General features: G+C 43.2%; 1 protein-coding gene across 4 annotated transcripts in view; it reads right to left on the reverse strand.

The window, feature by feature from the left end:
• The window catches only part of TNC (tenascin C), a 74744-nt gene that overhangs the window by 45164 nt on the left and 13851 nt on the right, over positions 1 to 15729 (reverse strand). For all 4 annotated transcript variants that reach the window (XM_075056177.1, XM_075056176.1, XM_075056175.1 and 1 more), the window contains exons 2-3: positions 2978 to 3570; positions 754 to 2067 (exon numbers count right to left, since the gene is read on the reverse strand). In XM_075056177.1, coding sequence (XP_074912278.1) covers positions 754 to 2067; positions 2978 to 3440 — 1777 coding nt within the window. In that variant the 5' untranslated portion in view covers positions 3441 to 3570. The remainder of the gene's footprint in view (positions 1 to 753; positions 2068 to 2977; positions 3571 to 15729) is intronic.

The following is a 15729-nucleotide window of genomic DNA, read 5'->3' on the forward strand; positions in this document are numbered from 1 at the left end:
CCTCCACTACACCCTCTGCCTACACCAGGGTTCCAGCTCAGAGATCTACCTTCAAAGCAAAGCTGCTGAGCCCTTGGGGTCTGTCATTGTATATTGTCAGTGCTGTGTGTTTCATTTTCAGCTCCTACAATAGTGATGGCATTGTAAATGCAACCCCCTTTCTTATTGATCCAGCCTGAGACTGGAAACCAGAACCTGGTTGTAAGAAACATTTGATACCCAGGCTCTTCATTCATGGACATTCATTATCTACATTATCTCATTTCTGCAAAGCCTCATTCTTTAGTCAAAATTTGGTCCATATTCCTTAAACCAATCCTGCTGAATACCCAGTAAGAAGATTCAGCATACATCTCCCTCTTCTCCATAGCTAGAACAGTTTTTTTCAGATACTATAAGAAACTGAAAGATCATGGTGACAAATCCCAGCCAGTGCTACCTACAGTTCCAGTGACATTGTGGTGGGACCAAAATTGGAGATAATAAATGGATTGCATCACCATTATCAGCCTGTTGGGTTGCTGACTACCAGAAGTGACCAGCAACTGCTACACTATATAGCCCTGAAAAGTAAGGGAGCCCAAGAGCTTGCTACTGGTGGTGTTACTCCTCTGATTCAGCTGTTTGGACTATTATAAAGAAGAGTGACAACAGGGCCCAGCTAAGGGAAAGGTTCACAGAGCCTCCAAGCCTGCTGGATGGACACAGGGAATTACCCAGGGGAAGCAGTTCAAAAGGGACATCGCAACCTACCGTCGGAGCAGTCATCCCCCATGTAACCATCCTCACAGACGCACCGTCCGTCGATGCAGCGGCCCACATTGTTGCAGTCGTTGGGGCAGGACCGTTCACGGCAGTCCTCCCCTGTGAAGCCCTCATGGCACACGCAGCGCCCATCGACACAGCGCCCGTGCTGGTGGCAGTCGTTGGGGCAGGACAGCTCGCCGCAGTCCTCCCCCGTGAAGCCATTGTCACACTCACAGCGCCCCTGCACGCAGCGCCCACGGTTGTGGCAGTCTTCGGGGCACCGCAGCTCCGCACAGTCCTCCCCTGTGTACCCCTCGTCACACACACACTGCCCATTGACACAAAGTCCATGGTTGTTGCAATCGTTGGGGCACCGCAGCTCGCCGCAGTCGTCCCCGATGAATCCCTCGTGGCACACACACTGCCCGTTGACACAACGCCCACGGTTGTTGCAGTCACTGGGGCACCGCAGCTCCCCGCAGTCCTCCCCAATGAATCCTTCGTGGCACACACACTGCCCGTTGACGCAGCGCCCGCGGTTGTGACAGTCGTTGGGGCACCGCAGCTCCCCGCAGTCCTCGCCCAGGTACCCCTCCTGGCAGATGCAGCGCCCGCCCACGCAGCGCCCACGGCTGTGGCAGTCCTTCGGGCACCTCTTCTCACTGCAGTCATCCCCAACGAAGCCCTCGTAGCAGACGCACAGCCCGTTCTCACAGCGCCCGTTGCCGTTGCAGTTGTTTGGGCAGGTCAGCTCCCCGCAGTCCTCCCCAGTGAAGCCCTCCTCGCAAAAGCAGGTCCCATTGACGCAGCGCCCGCGGTCGAAGCAGTCATTGGGGCAGATGAGCTCGCTGCAGTCCTCGCCGGTGTAGCCCTCGTCGCAGATGCACTCGTTGTCCACACAGCGCCCGCGGTTGTGGCAGTTGCTGGGGCAGAGGGGCTCGCTGCAGTCCTCACCGGTGAAGCCCTCGTGGCACACGCACCGCCCGCTCACGCATCGCCCGTGCACGCTGCACCCCTGGGAGCAGACCTCTTCGCTGCAGTCTGTGCCTGTGTACCCCTCAAAGCACACGCAAACCCCGTCCATGCACTTGCCTTGGTCGTTACAGTCAGAAGGGCAGGTGGCCTGGCTGCAGTCCTCACCAGTGAAGCCTTCATTGCAGATGCATTTGCCCTGGACGCAGAGGCCCCGGTTGAAGCAGTTACGTGGGCAGTCCGGTTCAGAGCAGTTGGGGCCTTTCCAGCCAGGCTCACAAACGCAGCCGCAGATCTCGATGCTGTAGTTGCCGTGTCCACTGCAATAGGGTGTTGTGTCCAGGCGACCTGTATCAATGATCCAGAAAACTCATTACTCCCCTTGGCTCTGGGATGCATTAGGCCAGTGTGGCACACATGACTTAAAAGGGGTCTGATTTTCCTAGCTCCCTATGGGACATAATTTCCAGAATCACCAAAGCTTTTAAATGAGAATATCTCCTTCTTTCTCCAGTGAGATTTAGTTTACCAGGAACGCTTTAATTTGCACTAATATCAGGGAAGAGCCCCTGCCAACTACTTGGTAAATGAGCATGCTGGATTCCTCTGCCCTTCTCAAAATCCCTCTTCCACTGACTGAGCAGCTTTACTGGCTGCTTCATTAGGGCATGCACCATGAAGCATTATTCACCAATTCACTGCAGAACAGAAAAAGCCAGGCAGCATGCTATATCATCAACTGTGAGACCGGCTCTGTGCTTGGAGGGACAGATCACTACTGAGAAGACCTGTGTTTTCTCTCTGTATGACCAGTCCCTTACATCAGTTTAAAAAACAGCCGGAAGGATACATTTTTTCCCCCTTCCCTAACTATTTGTGGTTGTCTGTTGCCTTATGTCCTGCCGTATTTTTATTGGTTTCTATTAAAGAAAACCTGGAAATGAAAACAGTTACATTGGCAGCTTACTCAAAGGGACAAAATGTGGAGCCAAGAGCTTGGACTGTATGAGTTTTAATCTTAACTCCACCACAGATTGTCATCATGCCCAAGTGCCATATATGCTCAATGCCACAGCTATAAGGCGTCCGAGGCAGACTTCCGACCCACAGATTCATAAAACTGCAAAGTTTTGATTACATTTCAAATTCAACAGGTTGACTTTTGCTCATTCTTGAAACAGATTTGAGTATCTACTTTAAACAAGATCTACAGCCAGCACAAGAATTTCCCCAAGAGCAGTTCCCCAGTTTGCCTTACCTTCGACTGCCTGGGGATTAGGACAGCATCCAGCCCCGCTGGCACACTGCTCCCGTAGGGAGGATACCAGCCCCTCCAGTTCCTCTAGTCTGCTCAGCAGATCCTTAATGTCTGGGGCAGCTGCACAGCCACAGGCCCGGCGGGGAATGTTAATACGGTGCGTGAAGACAATCTGGTTCTCCTCATTCACTGTGTGCTCCTCGTAATTCTTGATGGGCTCAATTTCTGCCTTCAGGTCTGCATCACCACTTGCTGTATCCAGGTCCACCGAGCAAAGGGAGCCAACAGGTAACTTAATGTTGTAGACATGGTTAAAAACCACAGGCTGATTATCCTCTGGCAAGGTCACGTTTAGCCCAGTCTCCCGCTTGTGCCGGATAATTCGCTTGATGAGTCCACCATTGACATGCTGGTACAGCAAAGCTAAGATCGCACAGGCCAAAACCTGGGTGGGGAGTCCCATTGCTGTGCTCAGGTCCTCTTCAAAGCTGATGGAGTCTTATATAAGTTTGGCCTTTGTAGTCTGGGGTAGAAATTGGAGAGCCAGTTCAAACCAAGTTGGATGTCCTTTCCTTTCCTGGCACACTTATTACCTGAAAGATGAAGGAGCGGTGTGAGGGATGAACCACAGGTACACCACCCAAAAAAAGGCCTATGGCACTGAATGCGTGCTGGCATCCTTAAAGAACATGGCTGGGGTGCCACTCAATGTATGATCTCACTTCACCCGAGCTGCTGAGCTTGCTCTTATATAGAATGACATTGCATTACCTTGTTTTCCAGGATCTCAGTGTGCTTGTGAACAAAATGTCAGAAGACACAAATCTTGAAGGAAGCTACTATAATTTCTGATTTAGAGCAAGTATAGTGGAGTATGGAAGGTTTAAATGCCTCAAGCAGAAGACCAGGGCAAAGAAGCCTGCTGATTCTCATCTCAGCTGAAAATACTACTTTCAGACAGAGATAGGTAAGATAAATATATGTTGTGTTATGATTCAACTAATGTTAAAAGTCTCTATTTCCTTCACCCATCAGTCCACTGCTTGAAGGTTACTGAAGGCTGGATCATGTAAGAAACTCAAGGCATTGTCAAAAGGTGTATCAACGCTACTAAGCTCATGGCAGCCCTTTTCCATATGCTTTAAATTATTCCAATTGCTTGGGAATCTGAACTCCAGGGCTTGTAGCCCAATAGTAAATTTCACTACACTGATGATTTGTCTACAGCATGAAGATAAACGGAGCTCTCTGGAGAACAATGCAGGCTGAAGGTTCTGGTATCAGTGCTTATATCATAGCTAGCAATACTTTAGCATAGAAGTAGTGAGGCACAACAGAAGATGAGACTCCAACAAGGGAGACACACAGTAAGAAACAGCAATAGAAATACACGTGTGCACACACATGTGCACAAAAAAGGGAGAGGAAGAGAAGGAAAAGAAATCCTTTGATGATTGAGGTCCTTCAAGAAAGAGAGAAAGCTTTACATCAATACAGGTGTAAAACCATCTTTTTAGCAACCAATACACCTTTTCACTAGGCAACATTTCCCACTGTCTGATCTTTCATCAGCTATAATACAATAGCTTAGCTATGATTACAAGCACCCGGCTGGGCTGTACTAGCTCTTCCTGAAACTCATTCTTTTCAATTAGCTTCAATATTTCCTCTTCCTCCTCAGTCTGTACCAGTTCCTTTCAAATGATATGAACCAGGGGAGCTGAAAGACATCTAGTGACTTCCATGCAGAATCAACCCTTCAGCATGTAGAGTGAGAACCAAAAGCAGCTAATGGACTCACTAAACAAGCACACCTAATAAATGTCATCTTAGCATTTGTTTTTCTTTCTACTCCCAGAAAAGCTTGGTTAAATGGTTAAGTCAGTGACTGTGCTTTCACTAGTTGTAAGCTAGTGAAATGCCAGTAGTGGAGGAAACAGCAATTTATTCTCTAAACACTACTGTTTTGATGATAATTCATTTGTCAGATGAGAGGCTAGCTTATTCCACCCTCCTGCTTCCCCAAAGTGTAGAGATCATTTTTTTCCCCATGCTACCCCAGCTGCTTTTGTGAAAGAATGACAATAATACATCAGACACTTTACTGAAGTTAGGGTTTTTGTAGACAATGTTGAGCTCACAAAGAGTGAACTTCACCCCTTTTTATTGGGGAATAAATCAGAAGTAAACAAGCAGCAGTGGAGGCTTTTTTCTTGTAATGAAAAAGCATTCCGCTTTAAGCCATTTCTAACACCTACCCCATTTGTTCAAATATGTCTGCAACCCCTGTCTGCACCAGCAGAGATCACAAGGTAGCTAATAAAGAATAACAGAGACAGACATGGTCCAGATCTCATTTGTGACTCATGCCAATCCCTAAATTGGGTTGCCAGTTCATGAAACATGTTCAGGACAGTATGTGAAGTGGGATTTTACTCTCAAGCACTCCCACTTGTGGTTTGCAAATTGCTTTCCATGCAGTGAGATTCCATGTGCTATACACTTTTTGCCCTGAGACAAGGTCATATAGCTAAAATTGGTACCTAATCCTCAAGTAGTTATCTAAGGGACAGGCTACTTGACAGATGCATCACCAATGGAAAATGGAACAAACTGGAAGCAGCTCTGTATCTAATTCTCACTGAATTTTAGTAAAAGTCGAGCATCAATTTCCTTACGGCTTTTGTAAATCCTGACCTACAAGAATATGGGCCTTGCCTGAACCAAGAAAATTGATTGTAGTTTTTATGATGACTGATATGAGTTTACATATTATTTTATGATGGTACAAACTGTAATTTTTTTTAATATGCCTGGAAAATGAAAAACCTGCTTCTGACAAGAGCCACTGTCACGTTCGCTATTGATGAAAGCCACATGAACACCATTAGTTTTACTGGATACTCATTGCATTAGAGTCAGCCAAACCTCTCAGCCTACAGATGATACTGGGAGACTTAATGCATCTTGGCTGACATCCTTTTGAAGTTTAAGAAGAAGCATTGTGGTGATCTAGAAGAAGCATTCCCCAGTGTCTGATCTGTGACCTCTGTGTTTTGACACCTAGTGTGATATCTGAGCTAATTCAGTTCAGGTGTTTCTCATCTGATCTGTCAAGGACCCAGCATGATTAGCTGAGCTCCACTCCTAGAACCGAGATCTACAAAACAAGACACCTTTATACAATTATTTATACATTAACCATATTTTTGGCTGAAAGAACAAAGATGACATCCTTCTCTCCAACTGCCATTCCTCAAACATATCTAAACAACAGCTCAGACCACAATGGACCACCCAGGAACAGGCCACTCTAGAGAGAAATGGAAGCCACAGCAACTGTCAGGCTCTGTTGTTCCTTCATTTTTCCCCATTTTCTTCCCTGCAGAATGGTTCATGTAGATTGTATTTTAAACCTGCCTCTTGGAGATATCCTGCCTGTATTTTCTTTGCAGACGTCAGCTGCTGGATTATTTACAGGCACCTAAAAGTGTTGCACTAAGAGTTTGCAAAAGATGACCCTTCCTATCAGGAGTTTGGCATTGCCATAATGCATATAAAAGGAGCTGGGTGATGTTTGTAGCATATCTCTCAGATATGTTGAGAGGCTTGTATGACCAAGAATGTGTCCATTTTTTACAAGCAGTTTGTCTAATATGGAATATTACTCATCCTAATGAACTGTGCTGCTCATGCTTTCATGCCATCCTAACTACAACACAACTGCTTCAAAAATCTGGGCAATGATTATGTGGTTGGTCTGCAAAATATTCTGCTTGTCATGCAGAACCATAAAGTCTAGAGCTCGTGTTGTCCCCATCTGATCACTGGCATCTTCCCACAGCCATCACCCTCATTGGGCAAGAGTTACCTTTTACTTCTCTCCTGTTTCCTTAGGCATGACCACAATATAAATAATAACAAAAGGTGCTGTGGCCTCTCACACATGTCTTAAATTTCCTTGATCTGGAGTGACTTCCTGAAGGATTGAATATTGCAGTCCTGTCACTTAAGGAGTTGCATACTGGCACCAGATAAAAAATAGATCCAAGAGTATATCTCTTGGAGTCATCTGAGACCTTCTGTGCACATCTTTGCTTCCAAGAACACTTAGGTACATCCGAGTACAGCTTGTGCAGGTACAGGCTGAGCCATGAAACCTTGTATCACTAACACTGGATGCACCAGCTATCGTCATAAGAGTACTTTTTTTTTTGTCTTAAATTGTGCAAGATTTTTAGAGCACATAAACTTAAGGCATAGTATATCTGAAATTATTGGTCTAGGTGCCCAGGATAGAGATCAGTCTCTCTCCGATAAATGTGCTGTCCATATCAATGCAACATGGGAAGAGAGCATTTGGCAATGGCTCAGCCACCATGGCATTAGTGGTGTTGAAATTTTGGAACTTCTGCAAGGAGAGTTGGGTTAAAGTTCAAGTCAGAAGAGTAAGAAGATAATACACATTTTTTTCATGCCATCCACAGGCTACACTTGCTGTCTCCTCTCTACTCCTTGATCTTGGCTGCTAAGAGCATGTTAATATTCACTTTAGAGTTTCTTTGGCCTATTAAAAAAATAGAGACTATGAATTGAGAAGCTAATCATGGCATCTATGCAGTACCAGCTGATGCAGAAAGAAATTCAGGAAAAAAATTTTCCTCGTTTTGTATAAACTCTAACTGTAAAAGTTAGATGTTATCCAAAGAGGAAAAAAAGACTGTTTCTAGAAAAACACTCCCTAAAAACTTGATCACTAGCTAGTAATGCTCTTAATAATATGTGGTGGAAGTAAGATGGACTGTCAATAGCACAAAGGAAAGGAATAATTTTCATTTCCACTGGAGCCCTTTCATCTGAGGATCTGAAAGCACATCATAATCTGGCTGTTGACAGTTGAAAAAATTTTAGGGTTATTTTTTTGTTTAGGCATTCTACACACACACACACACACACACACACACACCCCTGCTGCCACCAGAACTTTTTCAGGACCTTTCAATTTAATTAGAAATTTGTTTCTTAATAGGAAATTTTCAATCAATCTTGAAAAGACCCCAGGAATCCTGACTCCTGGGGAATACTAAGCAAAGGTAATGTATGAATATTTTCCTTCCCCAAAGAGATATTTGCTGGCAACCAGCAGGTGTGAGAAACTAAATTAATGTTTGCGTAGTTTGAAGTTCTAGTGTACCACTCTAGTCTCTTGCAAATTCAGGAGTGGCGGAGTTGTGAGATGATTTGTGGGTATGTGGAGCGATAAATATGCAAATAAGAACCCTGTGCAATTTTAATCAAAACAGATTGCAGCAATGAAGAAATGGAAGTGTTAAAAAGTATCTCAGCTGTCCTTCTTAAAGGAGGCAGAAGGCTGATTAGATTTACTCAGACACTCTCCACATGTCATGACTTGGAAATTAGACATAAAAAAGGCAGGAATAAAAAGAGAGAAAAAAGGAAACAATTCCTCTCTAAACAGATACAACCAACATTACAGCAGGAGGGGATCAAATATTGTCAGCATATATTGGATTCAAGAACATCTTGTTAAAATCTGCATAAAAGTAGCAATGGGCTAGATTCTGACAGAGGGGAAGACTCAGTTGGAGAAGAGCCATAGCCCTCTACAGAAAACACAAAACAGTGCAATTTTTAGGTTTGTTAATTGCTAACCCCAAAATAGTTTTCTGTGATCTGTTGACTGAAGAAACTTCATGTTTCAAGAATTTCCACCAAGGCGTAATCTGGCCATCTGTTCCCTCAAGACTGGGGTATCCAGCAGTGCACCTGTGTAGGCACTGGCATCATCATATCATGGTGTTCTCCTCTTTATCTATTGCCATACAGACAAAAGAGCCACATTAGGAATTTGATCTGACCTGGAATACTCTCTCTTTGCAGACACTGGGAATTTGTGTATTTTCTACAAGGAACACAAGCAGTGCTATTACAGAGGATTAATAAATTGAAACTGTCTGCCAGAGTGCATTTTTACAAGGCAAGGCTTCAAAAGATGCAACCTTTTAAAGAAAAAGTGTTAATGTAGCTTTGCCAAGAGCATGTGACTCTTGAGGCTCCAGGCATCTTCTCAAACACCAATGGATTAAGTCTGAAGTAAATTGAAATGTTCTCAAAGAAAGAGACTGGGGGTGGGGGCTGAAAGTTTTGACATGGCAGGCCAAAACATGAACAGTTCTGAAATTCATCATCGTTCACTGCTGTTTCCATACATTCGTAACTACAGAAAATCATTTTCTTTCCATTCCCAATTCCAGCAAGGCAAAGGAATCAGCAGGATACTTAGTGTAGGTCAAACTACATTAAATCACAGTGGAGAGCAGAAATTCATAACAGTCCTAAACCATCAGTACTGAATCTTTCCAGCAGAAATGATCAAAGCCAAATTGTTGCTTTTTTTTTTTTTCCCCTCTTTATTTACATTACATTCATTCTAAGGAGAAAAACTTTAAGGCAGCCAAATCTAGAGTAATTCACAAAATCCATTGTGTTCCCCAAGGCTCACAGAGAATGTGTGTGCAAATAAATGTTGCAACTGTTTCAACACCAATTAGACACCACAGGTATGAATAGGTCCCTAGGATGCCAAGCTCCAAAGGGAGAGAAGCATAATTCAGAAATTTTCTTCAAAGTCTTAGATTGACTGCATGAAGAGAAGAGGATCATAACTACTGAAGAAGAAGAAAGAAGCTGATTCCCCTATTCTTAAAAGTTCTAACAGATAAAATGCAGTGTGATAAGCTGTAATCCATCCAGTTTCCAAGTTTCACTGTGAAGACTTAATTCTAATCTATCTTCAAACAACTTCATTTCTACCTCCATGGCCAGTTCATGAAGAAAAAACATCCTGCATATACTCTACAGTTTTCTATATAAGAAATACTGCATCTGGAAAACCTGCAAACAACTATGGACCCGGACCCAGTGATCCCCCACCCCCTTTTATAAATAGCAAAATACAAAGGCAGTGATTTGAAAACCTTTGCCACCCCATCCTGCTCCAGATTTGCAGATCGAACCTATTCCTGGAAGTTAAAAGGAAAGAAAAGCATTAACCAAAAAGATCTTGCTGTCTGTGGATGTCCAACAACAGTGAAAAAGAGAAAGAAATCACCCTTTGGAACAATTGCATGGAGAAAGAGGCAGAGAGGAAACAACAGGGAAGGAAATTTTAAACCACTTTTTTTTAACTAGGGAAGCATGTAGTATAAAGATACAAGGTGGTATAGGTACTAAAATCCACTTTCTGTTACAGAAGTGATTCAGTGATGTCCATAGCCCCACAACAAGGGCCCCACAGCATCCATGTCTGCTGTAGGTGTGACAGAAAGCCTTTTCTCTAAAAGATTTTGTAATTATAGTGGACAAACAAAGTGTCATTCCTCTACTTTAAATATGGAAAACTGAGACACAGAGAGGGTGGCACTGAGACACCCGAGCTCCTGTGTATGTTACCCACTGCAAGACTGAGGAAGCTGATCCAGCTTTGCTGAGTCCCATCACAGCAGTTCAAACACAAGCACCTCCCAGAAGGCATTTATAGCACCTTATAGCACCAGACCCCAATACCATACTTTCCTGTTCACAAGTTTGCCTTTATGACTTAAATCCTTTTTATTTAAGGGCAAACTGGCAGTTTGTGTTTGATGTGGGTAAGCATCCACAACTCAGAGCTCTGGATACACCCAGAAGCCACCTGTGTTTGTTTCATCTAGTGCTGGCACCGCACATTTAAGAGCAGCCCCCTTCATGGGGCTGAGAACTCTTACAGATAAGGGCACTTTGAATGCAGAGGTGGGAACTGATTTGCACAGTTAATTCATGATTGATTTCTGAGCTCTCATAGATTAGACTTTTCATGTGCAGAATGCATCTATCATATGTTCTGAGGGCCTTGCCCATGCCACTGGAATTACTAATAAAAACAAAACAAATTTTAGATTACCATAAATGAACCCTACAGTAGATCCAGAATCGCACTAGAATTGCGATCAGATTTATACCTCAGGCTGTTTCAGAGAACAGCAACTGAAACAAATACACAGATATTTTTTGCCCCATCCAGCCCCTGAGGTCCTACATTAAACATCGCTCAGCTAAGCATGAACTCTTCACTCCAGTTAATTTTTCATCTTTGGCTTCAGCTCTAAGATGACATTTCTACTTTGGGGAAGCTGTGTAGTTTCTGGTTCACAGATCCTACCATACATAATCTTTAAACAAAACCATTTGGATTCATTTTAGCCTCCACCCATTCTACCTTGGCTGAAAAGCAGCATATAGACAGGGCTTTGCCAAGGCTATTTTGGAAGGAATTTTAATTAATTGCTTTGTGTATGTCCTGGTTTCAGCTGGGATAGAGTTAATTTTCTTCTTAGTAGCTGGTACAGTGTGTATTGGATTTAGTGTGAGAATATGTTGATAACACACTGATGTTTTAGTTGTTAAGTAGCGCTTATCCTAAGTTAAGGATTTTTCAGTTTCCTATGCTCTGCCAGCTAGCAGGTGCACAAGGTGGGAGGGAGCATGGCCAGGACAGCTGACTCGAACTAGCCAAAGGGATATTCCATACCATAGGATGCCATGCTCAGTATATAAATGGGGGGAGTTGGCTGGGAGGGGCCAATCGCTGCTCAGGGACTGGCTGGGCTTTGGTCAGAGGGTTGTGAGCAATTGCATTGTGCATCACTTGTCTTTCTTGGGTTTTATCTCTCTCTCTTTTTGTTATCTTCCATTATTATTATTATTATTATAATAATATTTTACTTTAGTTATTAAACTGTTCTTATCTCAGCCCACAAGTTTTGCTTCTTTTTTTTGATTCTCCTCCCCATCCCACTGGGAGGGGGGAGGAGTGAGCAAGCAGCTGTGTGGTGTTCAGTTGCTGGCTGGGTTTAAACTACAACAGTGTACAATTTAGAATTTAGCAAAGGCTCATATTTCAAAGCCATCAGCATGACAGTGCCACAAAAGGGGAAGGAAAAATAACCCACTGAAGCCAACATCCATAAAAATGTGAAAGAGCTATGGTAAATTCTGAATGATAAGCATAAAAGGAGCCCCATGAGAGACTAAACCTTCTGTCATACAGTGACTATTTTGAGTTAAATTAGCATGATTATTCCATTATAAACTACTTTGTTTCAAAAGTTTTGTACTCTTAGCCATGGAAAATCTCTCTAGGTCTATCCTTGTTCAGGATCTCAGAGAGAGAACAGACCTTCCCAAACTAAACAATGAGTTTGGCTGTTTTTCAAAGCAGAGCAAAAGTTCAGAGATCAGAGGTGGTCTTCTTCCAGTATCAGTAACACCTTTGATCAGTAAAGTATTAAATATAATGAGCAAGTCTCGTGAATTAAATTAAAAATTAAGTCAGCTGGCAAAGATACAGCTAGGAGAAAATGACTGCCGAAAACATGCAATAATTAAACAGAAGTGAAAAACAGATTATGTGATGAGGTGCCTGCAATAACAGGATATTGAACTCAACAACCAAGAGGTGCCTTCCAGTTTCATGGTCCTAAAGACTTTTTTGATTTATGTTTCTTAGGAATTACCTGGCTGATGATGAGAAAAGCAAAGAAATTCTGCCTGAACATACTACTGCTGCTATTGCTATTCCATCAAGAGCAAAGGAGCAAGAACTCAGAGGAGAACCAGGCGTGTGGAAATGGTACTGTGCTGTGACTTGTGAGATCTGAGATCATTCCTAATTTCTGGCATGAGTTTAGCCAAGTCAGTTATCATCCTGATTTCTAATAAGTCTTGGGAGATTTGCACCCTAAACAAAGTGCAAATAACTAAACTAAATTGCTTAATTCTTTTTATGTTTCCAATTATTCCTCTAGAGACATTCTTCTGTTTACCCAATATGAAAAGACTTTGTGTGCTCTCAATTTTTCTGCCTAAGTTCTATGATCTTCATGCTACAAGTTCTCTCTTAATGTTTTTATATACTACCTATATTAGACGAAGCCCCAAGTATGGTAAACGATAGTAGCCAAGTGGCTACAGTTCTTAATAAGGTTTAATCACAGTCATCTTCTAAATAGGCCACAGACAGGAGACAAGATCGATGGTGAAAAAGGCAAACTAGATGCCTTTAGAAATTATACAATCTGGCTAGAACAGAGCTGCTCTGAAACAACTACCATGGTTTTTAGGGCTGCTGGGTATAAGATACACTTGTTAAGGCCATGCCTATGCAATTATTTATAGAATAAACTCAATGCTTCCTTTGGAGCCATTCCAGAGACCAGACACCATTGGAAGAAATTAAATAACAAACCTGTGTTTAACATTATTAAAAGAAGATTAGTCTTATAGAAATGCTTTGTGTTACTATAAGGAGAATTCCATTTCAAGTATGTTGGGGGAGGGGGATGCAGCAATGGCCCCTGCTGTACTTTGCACAGCCAGCAGTGCAGGGCAGCAAACAATGTGGCAGAACATGTCCACCTCCTGCTCTGCTTACTGCCCAGGCACAACCCCTGCAGGATGTGTGAGGGGCCACTAACCCTGACCATTGCCTCCTGCAGACAATTTCGAAGTTGTGGGTTCGGGCTGTCATGCTAAAAAGCAGCCTGCTGTCCCTTAAAGAAATGTAAAGGCACAGCATGTATTGTAACATGATGCTCTCATAATGGCTTGATCCCTCACTTAATCAAAATGATCATGAATATCAATTGGAAAACCTCAAGAACAAGGGTCTGCAACATCTGTTGTCCCACCAACAGGTATAACAAGTGTTACACAGAATTCACATTTACAGGATCAGACCCTAAGGAAATGGCATCTGCTGAATCCTAGAATATCCCAGCTTCTCTTGGCTTGTGTAAGAGCCTTATAACTATTTAAACTCAGTGGTTTATACGAGAAGCATCCAACGTGGCATTACGTAATAGTTATATATAGCCAACCAGACACAGGAAGAGACCCATACTAAACACAGGAATCCAAAACTCTTAACTCATTTTTGGTACCACCAGAATTAATAAAATTATCTGAGTTCAAAATGAATGAAGATAATTGCTGAGTGACTTAGATGCATAATGCAGAATTAATCAGACCATGCTCATAACTTGATGTTTAATCTCTCATGTAATACACTGTTAAACGTGCGTAATTAGAAACAAATAAATGGCACATCACAGTTGGAGCTGCAGATGTGCTGCCTTCCATCACGCTCATGGGCTCCTGACTATGGATAATGTAGCTTATACCAAATATGCCTCCAGCTTGTGACTTTGCAGGATCTTGCCTTTTTAGTTAATTTTACTTCACCAACTGCAGAAGCCTTTCCTGACGTTTCTTGGAGACCCTAAAGTCTCTGCTGCAATACCTTGTCCAGCAAAAGCATGCCACAGTGGGAGGCTGCACTGCTCTCTGTGTCCTCCTCTTCATTCACAGGGGCAATACAAGCTATGTCTTTACAGCCAGCCTGGGGTTTCAAAGCACCTGGCTAGAAATCCACATACTTCCTGAGAAGTGCCTGCAAAAAGGATATCCTAAGGATATCGATGCTGTCCAATATTAGGTGCTAGAGACCCTGAGAGCATCGAAGCAATACAATAGTGTCACTTCTAACGTATTAGGGAGGGATGTGTGCCACCTTCTGGCAAAGGGTTCATTTGGGGAGCACTGCGTGTGACCCCACAAGTGTTCCCAGAGTCAGCTCCTGGTTGCCAAGGCTCTGAGCACCCAACAAAACCAAGGCAGACAATGGGAGCTGTGAGCGAAAACCAGACTTGCTCCACGACTGCAAACCTGTGCCAGAGCTTGCTGGTTCCAGGAGGGCAACAGCCCAAAGGCACGGTGCAGCCAGCAGCTTTTGAGTGCACGGCCGGCTATTTGTGACCAGGAAGATCTGCTTCTTGTGCTGAATTTCCATACATGTTTAATCCCAGTGACTGAGGAAGACATTGGCAAAGCATATGCCCTGCCGAATGGAGGCAAATAAAGCACTTTGCTGCAAAAAGAGCCTAACATTTATTTTGGGTGTGCGATGGAGTCTGAATTCATGTGATAGAGTAATCCTGTCGATGAGGTCATGTGTTCCTCTGAAGGGGCTTCTTTGTAACCCGGGTTAGTTAGCAACGCTTTTTCTGTTATCAAGCATCTGATTAAACTCACAAAAGAAGGGTCTTTAAAAAACAGTCTCAGGCAGAATTGAGAAGTGAATAAATAAATTGGTGGTTTTTTCTTTTCATTTTATCTGACAGGAAAAGGAGAGAGGAATAAGATGGGAAAGGGGAACAAGAAAGGGATTCATTGTTCTCAGATGACAGAACAAAGGTCTTAATCTATTTTCAAATTTTCTGCAGAGCCCAACCATGTGGCAGATACTAGTTATACACATCCATGTGGCAAATTTCACCTTGAAGGGTCACAGTGGACTATCCAAATAGCACAAGCCTCCTAGAAGCCATCCTATGCCTCTCACCGCTGGAGTGACACAGCACCCCCCTTCTTCAGTATGGAAATCCTTTACCAAAACACTGGGCTTTTGTTCCATTATGGGGGAGGTAAACTAAAATGTGCCCCCAATTTTTATTTGACGTGAAGAAAGACTTAGCCCTTGGATGAGAATATTTTTTTTCCTGCAGCTCAGACAGCTTTTGTAATGCTTTGTAGTGGCAGGAACACCAGCTCAGCTCTGACAGCAGGGAAAGAGTGAGTTACAAATCTTTACAAATTTCCCTTGCAGGACACACACCCAAGGTCAGCTTAGATTG

Source organism: Buteo buteo, chromosome 23, assembly GCF_964188355.1.
Source record: "Buteo buteo chromosome 23, bButBut1.hap1.1, whole genome shotgun sequence".
NCBI lineage: Eukaryota > Metazoa > Chordata > Aves > Accipitriformes > Accipitridae > Buteo > Buteo buteo.